This window comes from Thamnophis elegans, chromosome Z, assembly GCF_009769535.1.
Source record: "Thamnophis elegans isolate rThaEle1 chromosome Z, rThaEle1.pri, whole genome shotgun sequence".
Classification (NCBI taxonomy): domain Eukaryota; kingdom Metazoa; phylum Chordata; class Lepidosauria; order Squamata; family Colubridae; genus Thamnophis; species Thamnophis elegans.
In genome coordinates this window covers 37,100,554-37,116,987 of record NC_045558.1, presented here as the reverse complement: position 1 = coordinate 37,116,987, position 16,434 = coordinate 37,100,554, and the positions used below count along the sequence as shown (strand labels likewise).

Here is a 16,434-nt window from a genome sequence, read left to right as displayed (position 1 = left end):
AATTTTCCAATGCCCTCTGTAAACATCTTCCAAAAATATACAGAAATGTACCTCGATTGCTATCTTTAAAAAGAAAACCTCCCTAACCTTCCTAAAAAAGTTTCCTAACCTGATTTAAATTGACAGAACAAATGTTATTAAATATTATAGAATATTATGTAAAGGTAGCTTTGTGTGAAGATATAAAATACAATTCCTTTTAAGAAATAAATACTTTATGTTTTTAAAGTTAATTCAAAACTAAAATATATTTGATTTAACCAATATTATCAATATTAAGGTCAATCATATTTTAGATTACATATTAGGAAAAATCTACTACTATATTTTTGTTTTGGGTATTACAAGTATTCATATATATTTTTAGAGATAAATCCTAAATGTAAAGTTCATCTTCAAAAGTCAAATTCTATTCTACCATGATCAGAAGACATACATTATGATTATATTTTTTCTTATATAAATCACCAAGCATACATAGTATAATTTTTAAACAAAAAATCTTACTTATTTAAAGAGTATATAGGTTGCTTTAGTCAACCAACTTTGAACAACATTACACACCTTCTAAAACAACCCTTATAATGAAGTCTATATTCCATAAACAGAATGAAAAAGACCCACCAATGAACAAAGATAGTCATATTTTCAATACTTGGATAGAGAGTCTCATGAACAAGAGAGAAGGAAGCACCAGAATACTGGCGTGATATTATTCAAATTCTGTTCATTCTACAGTACTAGATTTGTAAGAGAGTTATATCTGTGGTATAAAGGATAAAAAACTAAGCCTTACACCAAATAATATCTTAGGCAAGTATTGCTGATAAATGGCAGTGCAAGTAATTAATAGAATTAACATTATTTGCAAATATTTCAGGACAATAAAATATAATTATATTTCACTTCTGAATTTTCACCACTATACATACACTGTATATGTATGTCAAATAACAGGGTCTTATAAAACAGCAGTCTCCAAATGCTGAAATTTTCTTCATAGAATATGGTCAGAGAGTATGCCTATACCAGTGATGGCATACTCCCCCCTTTTTGGGGGGTTCCAAACCACTCCCGTGCACGTGCCCACACCATAATCTAATGCCCACATGGCCCACCCCTGCACATCTGTGTGTGACACCTTCCATGTTCCCCTCACCCCATGCGCATGTGCATGCAAACCCCCATACGCTTGCCCCGCAGATCCCATGCCAAAACAGCGCTGTGGGAGAGGGAAAGCCTCCCATCCCAAATCAGTGCTGAAAGAGGGGAAAGTCTCCCTCCCCCCTCCCCCAGTGGTGTTTTGCAAAGGGAGGATTTCCCATTCTCAGCCCTCTTTTGAGGAGAGGCTTCTGAGAGGGGAAAAATCCTCCCTTCGCAAAATAGCATTGATAGGGGGGAAAGGGAGGATTTTCCTCCTCTCAGCACTGTTTTGAGAAACCTCCCTTCTCAAAACAGTGATGAAAGGGGAGGGGAAAGCCTCACAACTCAAAACAGTGCTGGGTTGGAAATCTCTGGAGATCTGAGAAGGCACAGGCTGCAGAAAGTGAGGAGAAAGGTATGTGCGTCCATCTCCCACCTGTAGGGTAAACCCAAAAATCAGCTGGCCAGTGGGAGGTGCAAGTGCTGGACAACGGCTGACGTGTGGGACATGTGCCATAGGTTCGTCATCACGGGCCTATACTGAGATTTGGTAAGCAAAACAGTTTGGCATCATGAAGCAATAATAGCAATTACTCGTGTACTATTGGGAAAAGTTTTCAATTAACAATAATCGCGCCTGGGTAAAACCTCATTGGGTACAATACTGCCACTGCGCAAAGCCATGCCTTTGCTTATTTAGGTAGATTATGAAAGTTAGCTATTATGAAACTTATTTTCTTCAAACTTTGTGCATTGAAATATCTGTAGATATTTAAGGGCAGCTGTATGAAAAAGATATCAAATTATTAATTTATCTATAGATAAAAAGTTGAATGTGATGAGTAAGTATATTATACCTTCTAGCAAACATTGCTTATAATATAATAACAGAAATAATTAAACAGGAATACAAATATCTGAAAGATCCTGACTGTACTTATTTGAGAGCAAAGCCCACAATATGAACTTTTTTTTTGCCTTATTACTTTTTTGCCCTATTACAATTAAAACATCACTGAGTTTAATGAAATTTTTTAAATATTTTTTTAAAAAATATTTTTTAAAAACATTTTAAAAATAACATACATTGCATTAAACAGTCAGTTATGCTGACTGTTATAATTTTGTTTTTATTTTAATAAGGTGCAGTTTCATCAATTCTAAACAGATACATGGAATAGCAAAATGAAACAGCAATCCTATATGTGCCTATTCAGAAAAAAATTCTATCGAGTCCAATGAAGATTACTCCATTATAAGAAAATACAGAGATGCAGCATGTTCACTATTAAATAACTGATTTATTAATTGCAAAAATGACCCATGATGTTTAAAAAAGTACAAATGCAGGACATATTTTGCATAAGGTGACTTTATTGTACAAAAATAAACAATAAAACAAATTTATTCATAGTAAGAAAACATTTTACAAAGTAAAAGAATTCAAATTCATATTAGTCTTCTTGGAATTAAGAGAACTAAAACTGTAGGCTCCTTAGCAACTCATTGAACAATCTTCCATCTTTAAAAGCTAAAAATTAGTCAAAATCCAGATGTGAATTTGGAGTCCCCTTCTGGGTAGTTTATAATACACATACAGTATATAAGACTATTGCTGTTGCTGATTCTGGATGGGTATCAATTCCATCTGGCATTTTTCTCTTTTAATTCCTACTTCTTATGGTGCATTATAGTCATTCCATTTTTCAGAATATCTTTTGAATATTATAAGTAGTTGTACCTGGAAATGCAGATGCAACTAGTGAACATTAGGAGGACTCATTTCTCTGTACTTATCCAAATCAAGTTCTATAGATAAGATTACAGAGACATCAGAAGTGTTGGTCCTAAAAAAGCAAACAATGAAATAAACTTGCAGTTGCTCCTTATTAAATTTCACACATTTTTATTTATATTACTTATTTTTTAAAATAATGGGTGTTCTAAAAGTCTTTATAAATCATAACCTTTAATAAATCTATAGTTAGAAGATGCAGAGGCATCTGTCAAGATCATGTCTTCAGATTAAAATAACCTTGAAGAATACAAAATTAAGTGGGTAATTTATACAATTAACAGATTGTAAGTAAGTTATGATTGTACCTGTTATTTCTGTAATATCCTTGTCAATTGTATGTGAAGATTTTTTTAAAAAGGAATCCATTCAGTGAATCCTATAAAAGTCCACTATTATTAAGTAAAGCTAGTATACAAATCTTGATAGGAATATGTGATTATTAGGAATTTGGCCATATATGAATATCTTAATTTATGGATTAAAATAATATAGAATTTAAGACATTTAATACAAAGGCATAACAAAAAATAATGTAATTTTGATTGGCATTCCCGAACAATAAATAAAATCACATATGTGTATGTCTTTCTATGTGTATATATGTGTGTGTGGGTGTGGCATGTATATTTCTCTAGCTTTTAATGGACATCTGCTGATTAAGATTGAAAGATGGGGTATTATTAGTTGCCAATAAATAAAATAAATAAATAAAAGATAAGACATGAGATGAACAGAATTTTGATTAAGCTATTGAAAAAGTTTATATTTGTCTTGTTGAAGGGGTAAATGTCCATTTATTTTAATTTAGTTTAATTTTTCCTTTTCTCACCCAATTCCTCCTTTTCCCACTTTGCACTTTCTATTATTTTCTTGTTTATATTATTTTGTATTAGTAATTTTAAATCAATAAAGACCACTGTATAAAATATCACACACACATGTGTGTGCATGTATACACACACACATATATATGCAGAGACACATACATGTATATATACCCGTATGTGTGTGTGTATGTTTGTGTGTATAAACACACACACACACACACATACACACACACACTTGTTTTGTCTATTCTTTCATAAACATCACCCAATTTTTTTATAAATAATAAATAAATTGCATTTCAGAAACATAAGATATTTTGCTCTGATTAGCACTGACATTTAGGAATATTCTAAAATAGGAATACATCAATACATTATACTTCATACATTTAGTAATTTGTCCTACACAATTGGACAAACTGTACAAAAACAATATTAATATTATATGTATGTATGTATGTATGTAAATATAGATGTTTATATAGATATATGGAAATTATTTTCTTATATATTATTTTGTATATATTTTGTAGTTGTACAATTTTTTATGGATTCACCATAATAAATAATCCTATCAAATTAAAATAAATTAGACCCTCCTTAAAACATAGAGCATTCCTTATGACTGATACGCTTATGAAAGACCTAAACAAGATGCACACAACACATTTAAAAACTGTTGTTGTCATTTTACTTTTGTGTATCTCTCACTGTCCATTACACAAGTATTAAAAGCTTAGTTCAGCCCCATTTTTATCTCTTTTTCTTATGCATAATTCGTTTTAAATATGACAGTATCCTTTCCATCTGTAGTGCTAAAGTGCCATATTTCATTTGTCTTTGATCTGGAACATTAACTATTTTAAGTAACCCCCTTCACTTAGTGGCTTGAAGCATTTTATAGCTCAAATGAATGGTCAACTTTGTTGCTTTTTCTATCCCCCCCACCTTTCAAAGCTCCTTCTCCCACATCAATGATGAGTGATTGACAAGAACAGGTTGGGAAGAAATTTCAAGGTACATTAACCATGGAAAATAAGGGAAGATAATTTAGCCCAAATCATGGATGCATTCCATCTATCTGAGATTAAAGCCAATCCTATTTAAAATTCACCTGAAGCACTAGAGAGATATTTGCCTTTGAGATGCCCAGTTATTTCTCCAAACCATCTTAATGAAAGTTAAAGTAATTGTGGTAAGATTTTGTATTTTACCATAAATGGCAGAGGGGAGGGGAGTTGCCTCAATTGCCAGTGCGTCTTTACTCACATCAGTTCAAAAATAAGCCTCGCTTTGGTGGAAGTTTAACTGTTTATACATTTGCAGCCAAATACAGCTTTTCCAGCATACCACAACAGTACAGAACAGGCAACTTTAAAGCTGCTACATATTAATAGATATGAGAAGGGAAGGAGAGAGCGAAGGAAGGAAGGATTTTCCTCAGAAAGATCAGCAATAGAGAAGGCTGCATTTCATTTCATCCCGATATACTGGAACTGCCAACTGAAATGATAAAACATAAGGCATACAAAATTCAATCAGGGTTGTTAAATTCTTTTGGAAAAAGAAAGGGACAGAAAACTAGTATTGCAACTCCGGCTTTTTCTCAGATTCTATAGCCATCAACAACTTTTTCAGAAAGAAATACTAGAAAGAATTATCACAATGATTTCAGACGATTATAAACATGGTAAGAAATAGGATCCAAAAGTGCAGAAAACTCTTACCAGCCCCAGACGATCCGCAGTGCAGCGGGGCGACCTGAAGAGCATCTGTTGAACAAAACTTTTTTTTCAACGAAAGTCTGCAAAACTAATTTCCCACAGAATCAGACTCAATTGCCGTTTAAGCCACTGCCTCTTGCAATTCACATACACCCCCCCCCCCCGCCGCCAATGGTAGATGAAACTGACGCGCGGGTGCGTGTTTTTAACCAAAGCACTGGAAATCTCATGGATTGGGTCTAAATATCTGAAACATCAAAGAATCAAAACGAGACTTTTGGAAGTGCGTGAAGGGAGCAAAAATAACCACGAGTCCTTCATTTATCAAGTTACTTTGTTGAACTAATGTGAAGTAACGTTCTTTCGAAGCGCACTCGAATTTTTCCAGACAGCTGGGACAATGCAAACGCGGTCACGAAGGGAGATGAAATAAAAGTTTCGCTAAATGGGACGGTGTCGCATATACGAAGGCGGAGAACGTTGTTTTGAAAGGTCAGGAATCGAGGGTGCCTTGCGCTGCCCCCTCCCCCGGGATAAGCGGGATTTTTCAATGAGGCACGTGTTCTTGCGACGAGTGTTTTGTGGGTAAATGGAAACAGAGAGAGGCACGAGACAATTAGTTTTCCTGGATATTGCTTTCGAATCCGTCTTAAGAGAGAGTCCAGCGTGGGGGCGCAGCATTGGCTTCACCCGATTTGTCAAGGGCAGTTTGTTACCTGGGTATTTTCGGGGGATTTGCAGTAATTTCTAAACCGCCGGTGGGCCCGAGTTTTCGATTTGTTAGGCGTGACAAAACGGGAGGAGTCCAATCCTGCTTCTGGGACACTCCCGGCTCTGCTGAAAGTGAATCAAACTGATCTGGCGGGAAACGATTCTAGCGCGGTTGATGCACTTCGGCTCCGGCATTTCCCAGAGCGTCCCGCATATCCTAAAGTCACTTTGTCTCAAACGTGTACCTTTCTGGAAACCTCCCCCCCCCCCCGCACTTGCTCCCTTTTGTACTTATGCTTCATTGGCTTAATTTCACCCTATCCACAGCTTGCCCTTCAAAAAGAGGTCCAGCATAATAAAGGCTCAAAAGCTGAACTTCCTTTCTGTTTAACGATACGGCACCCAAATCTGTAGAAAGAGGTGCCTAATTTAGAATATGATTCCACAAATGAATAGAATGGGCTCAGCAATAATTGAATTATTTGCACCTGATGTTTTGAATGAAAAGGGTATGTGTCTATGATATGTGTGGGTCCAGACATCCTTAACAATTGCTTAGCTTATACCAGGGTTTTTCAATCTTGGCAATTTAAAAAGGTGTGGACATCAACTCTTAGAATTTCCCAACCAGCATGTTGATAGCTGAAATTCACACTTCTTTTAGTTGCCAACATTGAGAAGCACTGGTCTATACAGTTTCATCCTGAAAACTCCACAAACAGAACTTCACAAGTCCAGGGATGATTTCATAGGAAGATCATTTATTTTATATCATAGATGTTATGCCATTCTGCACCTGATACAAAAGCAGATGCCACAAATGTATCCACAAAGTAATCTGTATGGAGAATGTAATGAAAATAATGAATTGCCTGTAAACTGTTGGACTCATGATCCACCAGTTGTCCATGACTTCACCCTACAGGCTTCAGGTCTCTATTGGGCCAATGGATCAGAACTTTTCCAAATCCAGATGCTTGCTGCAAAACTGTAGACCGGTTCTTGTTTTGCTCAGCCCAACCATTTTATAGAACTTTTTTAAGGGGGAAAGAAATGGAGCCAGAAATATTGAGAAAAAGGAGGATATAAATCAGTCAATCAAACAATGAGGTCTTATCCAACCCGATTTGTATGCTTTAATTGGGTTGGATAACTTTTTGGGAAAACATTCTGTACTATTTTTCTCTACTGTAAATATGTAAGCCCGAATTATTTTTCTTCTAGTGTAAAATGACACTTTATAAGAATTCGTTTATTGGTTCATTCATTGCATTTGTATCCACAGAACCAAATGCAGTGTAAATAGGTTACCTTTTTCCTAATTTAATCATTTATAGGAAGTAGCAATTTATATAATGAATTGACACTGAAGCAGATTTAAAATAATTCCATATTTGTGGCACACCCTGAGAATTACTGTTTGGACATTATAATGAGAAAACCTGAGGACTCTCTTATATTATGAAAACCTCTATATTCATAATTAATACAATGATCGCAATCAGTACTAATATAAATGGAAGTATTATTATTCTTATATTGTAAACCATGACAAAAAAAATTTCCTTGGCATTATTTTGTAATGTCAAGCCTTTTATAGGTTTTAAGTCACACAATTCTAGATAGCAACCCAAAAACCTATGTAGTTTTATTAAGATACACTATCCATTGATGCTTACTCTATAATGCTTGCGTAATTCCATGGAAAATAGTTGTGAACAAGAAAAAGAGAGAAAATGATGCAAGGAAATATCTATTTGCTAATGAAGAGATAATCATAATGGTAATATGATACATTCTGTGACAAACCGCTGCCTCTGTTCCAGGTATATCATGAAATATACCTGTTCAATCTGAACATTTTAGAAAATAAATTAGCCAATGTGATGTGTTAAGAATATCTAACATTGGAAACAAGGACATGAAACTGTTATTCAGAACTTTAAACCAATCCATGGACTTTTAAAAGCTCCTTCATTTTTATGCCATAAAGTAGAATCTTAAAAGAGATTCTACTTTATGGGATGTTGTTAATTTGACTTCAACAGTACTATTTTCAAAATCATCCAATTCAGAAAAAGCTTGCCACCTAATGATCCAATGGCAACCTTCTAACAAAGTCACACACCTGGGACCTCTTTTGCATCACAAATGATATGTTTAAAACTATGGCTGATCATGTTAATACATTACTATGAAGGTTGCTTTTTAAATGTAGTCATTGATGATTGAAAGCTGCAATCATACAAACTTTTCCTCTGTGAATAAACAGGCTGAAATAAATGGATGCTGTTAATTTGACTTCAACTTTGGCTTGAAGATTGGTTGGAAATGAATTGAAATTTTACTTCATTCTCAGCATTGTTACTTTCTGTGTGAAGATGTTATAAGTCCATAATCAACATGAATGTAATGCTCAGTGTGCTAGCCAGAACTTCCTGCAACTGTGTTGTATAGATAGAGAAATATACTTGAGCAACTGGATCACAAAAGCCTTGGCAAGGTGAAAAATGCATTGAATAGGAGATATTTCTGATTTGGATATTCCCAAATGATACAGATTGTTTTTAAATGTTCAGCAATCAGGATCATACAACATGATGACGCACAGTAATGCTTGAGCTGTAGGAGAAGACTCCTACAAGGTATGGCACTTTTAAGGTGACAAAAAGTGGAAAGTAGAAAGACATTGAACCATGCATAGGAGCAGCTAGTCCTGGGCAATATGGATTCACTTTCACTCTCCAGATCATTCAAAGTTGGCCAGAGAAAAAGCAGGCAGCTGTAGAGTCACTTGGTGCTTTCACTTATACATTCTTCTTTTTTCTGGGTGGCACAATCAGAACCTTGGCTCCAATGCCCCTATTTCATATCACTGCACTACTTAATTGGAGGTGGATAAAAGAGAAATGATAAGAAAATGGTCTCTAGAAGGTCTAGTGAGAAGACCTGGGTTACACCAAGAAATATAAGCAAAAATAGTCACCTTTCCTTGCTCACATCTGGAATAAGCCAAATCCTTTCCTTCATGCTGCTCAGAAAGAAAACTTTACTGTGCATCACAAAATGTCTTAAAGAACATGGTAGCTAAATGTTGTCCTTCCAGGCTTTCGTAGTTGCACTTTCTGGAATATTTCTTGTATATCCATCCCTAGCCCAAACGAGGTAATAAAGAAGTAGAAGGAAGTTCCAGATGGGACAGGTGTGCTTATCTTACCTGCCCTCTTTGTTCTGCGCCACATAAAGGCAACATCTGAGCCTTTATGGCACGCACGTTATGAGGGGCGTGTTGGGCGGAGCTCGGCGCTGGAAGGGCCACGGATGAGGGCAGGCTGGGCCCCCTAAAGGCTTCTCGCGCAGAGCTTATTAAGGTCCTGAAAGTGCCTGCTTTTTGGGACTGGCCCGATTCCTGGCATGCAAGAGCGAGGCTAAAGTGGGGTCGGGGATGAGGGCAGCTGCAGGTCGTTGTTGGGGTGGCTGTTGGGCTGGCGTTCGTATGTGGTCAGCGCCGCGCCGCTAAGCCAGCCCCCGGCTCACGTTACACACTCCTGTATTTATAACTTCGGCGAGGCGCTTCCCCCTCCGAGCATTAGCGCGGACCACCTCTGTTCCGCCGCCTGCGAGCCCCGAGCGGCCGCTTCTTGAAACATCCGAGCGAAGCCACCGTCGGGATTGGTAGCCAAGCGCAGGGGATCTGGATTACACCCGGGCGTCGCGGCGCGCAGCCACCGGCCTTAGAGGTGGCTGGGAGGAGAGGGGAGGACCGGGTCGCTCCTTATCCTCCGGCGGGCGTTCGCTGGCAGTGGGGTGGCCGCTCGGAGCCCTGCCGCATGCCATGGATCACACACTTTTCGGCTGCCTACGCAGTCCCCACCATTCCCCTGGCCAAGGCTTGCACCCATTCTCACAGTCTGCGCTTGCCCTGCACGGCCGCTCCGATCACATGTCCTACCCGGAGCTCTCCGCGTCCTCCTCCTCTTGCATCATAGCGGGATACCCCAACGAGGAAGGAATGTTCGGCAGTCAGCATCACAGGGGCCACCACCACCACCACCACCACCACCAGCAACAACAGCAGCAGCAACACCAGCAGTCCTTACAGACCAACTGGCACATCCCGCAGATGGCTTCCCTGCCACCGCCTCCACCGCCTCAGTCCGCCTCATCCAGACACAGCCTGTGCCTTCAACCCGACTCGGCTGGACCCCCGGAGCTAGCCAGTAGTCCCCCAGGACTGTGCTCGAATTCATCAAGTTTGGGAACAGGCACCCCGACAGGAGCAGCGTGCGCTCCAGGAGATTATGGCAGGCAAGCGCTGTCCCCAGTGGAGACCGAGAAAAGAATGGGCAAGCGGAAAAGCGACAGCTCAGGTAAAGCCACCTCCCTTGCGTTTCATCAGTCCGGGAAAGTGGTTCTTATGTGTGTGGTTCGTGTGTGTGTGTGTGTGTGTGTGTGTGTGTGTGTGTGTGTGTGTGAGTGAGAGAGAGAGAGAGAGAGAGAGAGAGAGAGAGAGAGAGAGAGAGAGAGAGAGAGAGAGAGGTGATGATGAAGAAGAAGAAGAAGAAGAAGAAAAATAAAATAAAATCTGGGATGGGCAATTGGTCAGCTCTGAAACAACATTGGATCGGCATTGGATTTGTTTTGGAAGCCTTCGGCGCATGAGCGCTTGATAGCTCGCGTGGTAGTGACAAGACCCCAGTTTTAGCATGCAAGAGCTTAGCCACTGGTCTATAACTACACTAACTAAAAGACTATACTTGCCGCTTGATGCCGCATGATATATTCACAAGTGTTAACGACTTGGATTAGGACACCTTGGAGTTAGAATCATTGAACTCCTGTTCTAAGAGGTTGCTGAATCCATGAAATCATAGCCTTTCTAAAGAATGCCAGGGACATCCAATATTCAGGGTTATTCTTAAGTCAACTATATTGTTTTCTATAGATTCTACCTAAGGAAAAGGATAGGGCTGTATTCATACTCACAAAAAGTATCATTCCCCAGTCAAGGAGTAAATTTCAGTTTCTTTTTAGGACTTACCATCCAAAGTATTTCTGGGACACTGGTAGAATTGAAATAGAATTTCTGCTGTAGTTTTATCTTGGTTAGGCTTATAGAATGAAGACAGATTGCATAAAAATGCAAATCATTCTACTTTTCAAATGAAGTTGTAGATATGAATGCCTAGGCCTCAAAAAGTACATAAAAATAATCAAATGAAAGTGTATGTGTATAAATATGAGTGTTTGTATGTTCTTGCTCTAAGTACAATTATTTCATGTAACTTAAGGTAAGTTAGCATATTGGCCCACTAATTTCACTAAATTTGTTTTGTCATCCTTAGTTGGATGCTTTTGATTTATATTTGTACTATTAAATACATGTTTAAATTTGCTTTTATATATATATGTGTGTGTATCTATGTGTGTATGTGTGTGTGTGAATACTTATGTGTGTATCCACACACACGTTTGTATATATTACAGTATGTATATTTATTTAGAAAAGAATTCCAAGTTTTGATCAAGTAGAAGTCATGGTCTACTTTGAAATTTAACAGTGCAAAACTATCCATAGTTATATCTGAATTGTTAGGGCTGTTATATAGAAATGTATTTCATTGACAGTTTAATGCAAAATATTTTGAGTCCTACGCATTTTGAAACTTGTTGTACTCTGTCTTGTAGTTTAGGAAGACAAACTGAAAAGCTGATTTGAATTGCTTTTAAAAAACTATGTTACAAAATATACTTTTCTATAAAAATGGTTAAATGGGTAAGAAATCTTCAGGCAGTCCTGGATGAAGGACGTTTCATTATAACACTGCTAAAGGTAAGAAATAGATTTGTATATATGCACACACATTTTCACACACATGCAATAGTGTGGTATAATGCTGAGTTTAGACAGAAATCTGAAGGATTTCTATCTATGAGTAAAAATAAGAAGGAAGCTGAATCTTTTACTAACAATTCTATTTTTTTTTAAAAAAATGGCTTTTTCAATGGTACATATTTGATCAATTTAGAATGGTTTCAACTATTTTCTGTGTTAATTAGATGAAGAAAACTAGAATTATAATGACTTTTTAAATTTTAGTATAATTGTTGCCTTGTAATTGACAAAATAAAGTGGCAGGCTAAATATTTGAAAGAGACATAAATAGGCATTTATTTGAATTATAATCATCTGTCAATCAAATAAAAGTAATTATTATATTCTAGAGGCATACTGGTTGGTTGACTTCTAAGGATAATGCTACATAATGCAGCATGTAAGAAAAGTGCTATGTAATAATTAAAAGGAAATCCTCATAAATATTAAACATTAATATTAATCTCCTTTAATATTTATTAAAGCTTAGATACCTAGATGATTGAAAGTTAATTACATTATATCACTGTATGTTATATTAAAAAAATATTAGAACACAATTCTATAAAACTTTGGGAGTTAGTCTTAATTATCATTTTATGCTTATGTTTTACAAAGAAAAAATTCAGTCTGACTAACTTTCCAATATAAGGTTATAATATCAATTGGCATTCATAGGTATATATCTATCTTTCATCTTTCTTATAAAGTGTAAAATACACTACCATATACTTTAGAAAAGTATTTTCATTATATGTAACTATGAATTGAAAATATCAGATTTAAGATAATCATATATTTTCATATGCCAAATGTTTCTGTATCTATTATCATAAATAGAAATATATTTATTTACATATCTGAATATTTTATGGAACTGTATAATACTTACCATATTTGTATCTTATAATTTCTTATATTTACATAAATATATTTAAAATAAAAGATGTAAAGCCATAAGAGATACATAAGAGGGTATTAATTAAAAAAACATTTATAACATAAAAAAATCAAGAAAGAGTTTCACAAGACATTTAAGTATATTGAATTACAATGGTTGAGATGAAACAATAGAGAAAATATTCTTTAGTTATTTCTGCAGTACAATAATCTCTGGTGCTAAATTATTTGTGGAATACGTACAATCTAAATAGCAATGTGTTTGTACTTTGCTAAAACATTGGCATAGAAGCTATATAGAAACAGAGATAACAAGGCAAGCCTGGAAACTTCATTGTTAGTCTTAGGCGTAGGGACCGTGATCTTTAAAAAAATCTTATTTGTTCTCCTTTAGGGCCAACATGATCCCATAAAGAAATCTAGGCTGTTGTACAGGGTGACATTGTGGTTTGTGGGTAGCACGAAAATGGAAAGAGGCTTCAGGTAAGTAATGACAGAGAGCCTCAGTATATACAGATAGTCCTCTACTTTCAACAGTTAATTTAGTGACTGAAGTTACAATGGACTTGAAAAAGTGACTTAAGACCATTTTTCTCACTCATGACTGTTGCAACCTCCCTGTGTTCATGTGATTCACATTCAGATGCTGTGGTTCATATTTATGATGGTTGCAGTTTCCTGGGATCATGCGATCCCCTTTTGTGATCTGAGAAGTAAATTCAATGGGGAAGCTATATTCACTTAACAACCATGTTACTAACTTAGCAACTGCAATGATTCATTTCACAAATGTGGCAAGAAAAGTCGTAAAATTAGCCAAAACTCACTTTACAAATTTCTTATTTAGCAACCTAAATTTAGGGCTCAATTGTGATCGTAAGTCAAGGACTACCTGTACCAAGGGTGCAGATTCGGTACCAGGAGATAATTCCAAAGGGAAATAGACAATTCTCTTTGCTTTTATCTACTTGAGATTTTGGTAGCTCAGATTTGATAGCTGCTTCTGATGCTGTTTATTCCTGTGATGACTGATACTGAAAGTGGACATCCAAGAGTATTACTTTAGAAGCCAGCAACCTCTAATTATGCCTCTGCATCCCAAAGAAACTCAAAGAAAGCTGAACAAATATAATTTTTAGTCTGTCTTATGCTGATGTTTCATGGACAATAAGGATTCCCCAGCATATAATAAAATATAACAGAAACCCAGTACAGTATGATGTCATAGTAGATAATATAGTAATCAAAAGCAACAGACCATTGCTTGTATTTGCTGATAAAATATACCCATTTTTTCTTAAGATAATGCAACATAAGCAAAAAAAAGTTGATCATTTTAAATGACACATATTGTCTATAATTTCTTTTTTATTCCTGGAAATATTGTGTAATATTTATAATAAAATCTTAAATATCACAAATGAATTTAAATCTTGTAAAACTGACAACTCTAAAGGAAGATATATGGTTAAGAAATAGGAAATTAGATGATAAGAGAGGGGAGGGATATATATTTTCACTTCTTTATTCTTCTACCATTATTCTGTTATTGGAATTCCAAAATATTATGTAGTATATGTCTATCTTAATTATTTTCTTGGGCTGATAACATATTCTCATCTTCCTTTCATGTGATGCTATAGTTTGTATTAAGGTCCCAAATTAAAGTGCTCTGATCCTACAGCCCCTATTTAAATAAAACCTTACAAGGCCAATTGAGTTCAGGGGCAATTACATCAGTTTAATAAAATGATGATTAAAAGCTAAAAATATTTTAGCTTTTATTTTGGATTGCTTGTTAAAATATTTAACAATCTGTCCATAAATCACAAAATTAAAAAGAAATGGATAGATTTTTAGATATATGTTTTAATTTTTTTTTCAAAAAATAAGAAAATAAAACTTTTCTAAAATTCTGAGTTATATTGTTGCTATCCCATATTTAAACATCAGACAGAGAGTTTATGTGCTTTAATGTTTTATATAAATGGTTATAATTTTGCAATTCTATGTAAGTACAATTGATGTACAGTTTTCTATACTGAAGTAGCCTGATATAGTAGTCCTATGGATAGAGATTGTCCAGAAGTAATGTTTGATGGATTATTTTGTAAATATTTAGTGTGGTTTCCAAGAAATGCCTTTGAAAAAAACATGTACGTTCAATGATATACATGTTGGAGAAAATGATTTGATAAATGTGTGTTAACAAAATGAATTCATTGCTTTTAGTAACTTCTAATTACTCTCCAAACAGTTCAGTAAGAAAAATGACCTGTATATCTTTTCAAAATGAACACTGTAACTGATTCATCAAAGTTCTTAAACCTTTCAGCATGCTGTTAAGTGTAAACAAGCAAATAGAATTCTTTGTGATTTTCTACTGGAGAGAGTTAATTTGTTAACGATACTAGGTTTCATTATCAACATGCCTGATGTCTATTGGGACTTGGGGTTCCTATTTCTTAAAAAGCAACTTTCCATGCCACATGGTGAATTGCTTTTGAACTATTGTTAGGACATGGGAAATGCTCCTATATTGAAACAGGGAAAAATTTCCATAGGAAATGTTTTGGTCATTTAAGTTGAGCATTTGGTTCCTGGTTAATATTGGTAGCACAAGCCCTAATATTTTTCATTCCATTTGTCTAAATGGTAGACACCACTACCAAATACAAGCTGCTTCTGCAGTCTCTCCAAATTAAAATGCAGTTTTCCATGTGGTACTGGGTGTTGCCTTATCAGAATTCCTGCTTATGGGGATGTGAGGGCGGAGAAGGAAGGGGGTTTATACTATATATTTTTGAATCATAACTGATGATGATAAAAGATGATTTCACATTTACTTTAAAATATCAGAAAAGATAAAAGTGGGTCCCTTCTGCAGGTAGCTAATTTGAAGTTTAATGCAAAGGGGGAAAAAATCTTAATTATTTAACATATTGCACTTATTGGAGAAAAGAGTTAGTTTCAATTAGCAGTTAGCTTCCTCCCAGTAATTTAGCTTTAAAATGGGAAGTTTTATTTTAAGAATCACTGGAATTTATCTTAATTATCATGGGTTGAAACAAGTGTGTTTTAGTATTTATTGCTTCAGTTTATAATCAGCTTCTCCCACTCATAAAAATTATAAGGTAATAAAAACAGGTTGTAGCCTTTTATTGTAATGATTAAATCCCAGTGGAAAAAATATAAATATATTATAAATATATTTCAAAATATATTGGTTTAAGGGAAATTTCTTAATTTAAGGTTGAAAAAGTCAAGGCCAATTGTAGTTTTTCAATTACATAGCTGGAATAGATTCTTTTAAAAGAAGCAATATACATATTTCCGGATTCTAAGCAAGACATATTTACAATCTTCTGTTCTAGTCTCTTTCATTCTCTCCTCTCCTCTCCCTTCCCCTCTCCTCCCTTCTCCGTCTTCTGATTTTGTCAGTATTGATTATCAACT

General features: G+C 35.6%; 1 protein-coding gene and 1 pseudogene across 1 annotated transcript in view; one reads left to right on the top strand and one right to left on the bottom strand.

The window, feature by feature from the left end:
- Positions 1 to 1,711: 1,711 nt before the first annotated feature.
- LOC116523101 lies at positions 1,712 to 1,825 on the bottom strand (annotated as a pseudogene).
- A 7,987-nt stretch (positions 1,826 to 9,812) lies between these two features.
- The window catches only part of MEOX2 (mesenchyme homeobox 2), a 53,824-nt gene continuing 47,202 nt past the window's right edge, over positions 9,813 to 16,434 (top strand). The window contains exon 1 of the mRNA XM_032237656.1: positions 9,813 to 10,573. Coding sequence (XP_032093547.1) covers positions 10,039 to 10,573 — 535 coding nt within the window. The 5' untranslated portion in view covers positions 9,813 to 10,038. The remainder of the gene's footprint in view (positions 10,574 to 16,434) is intronic.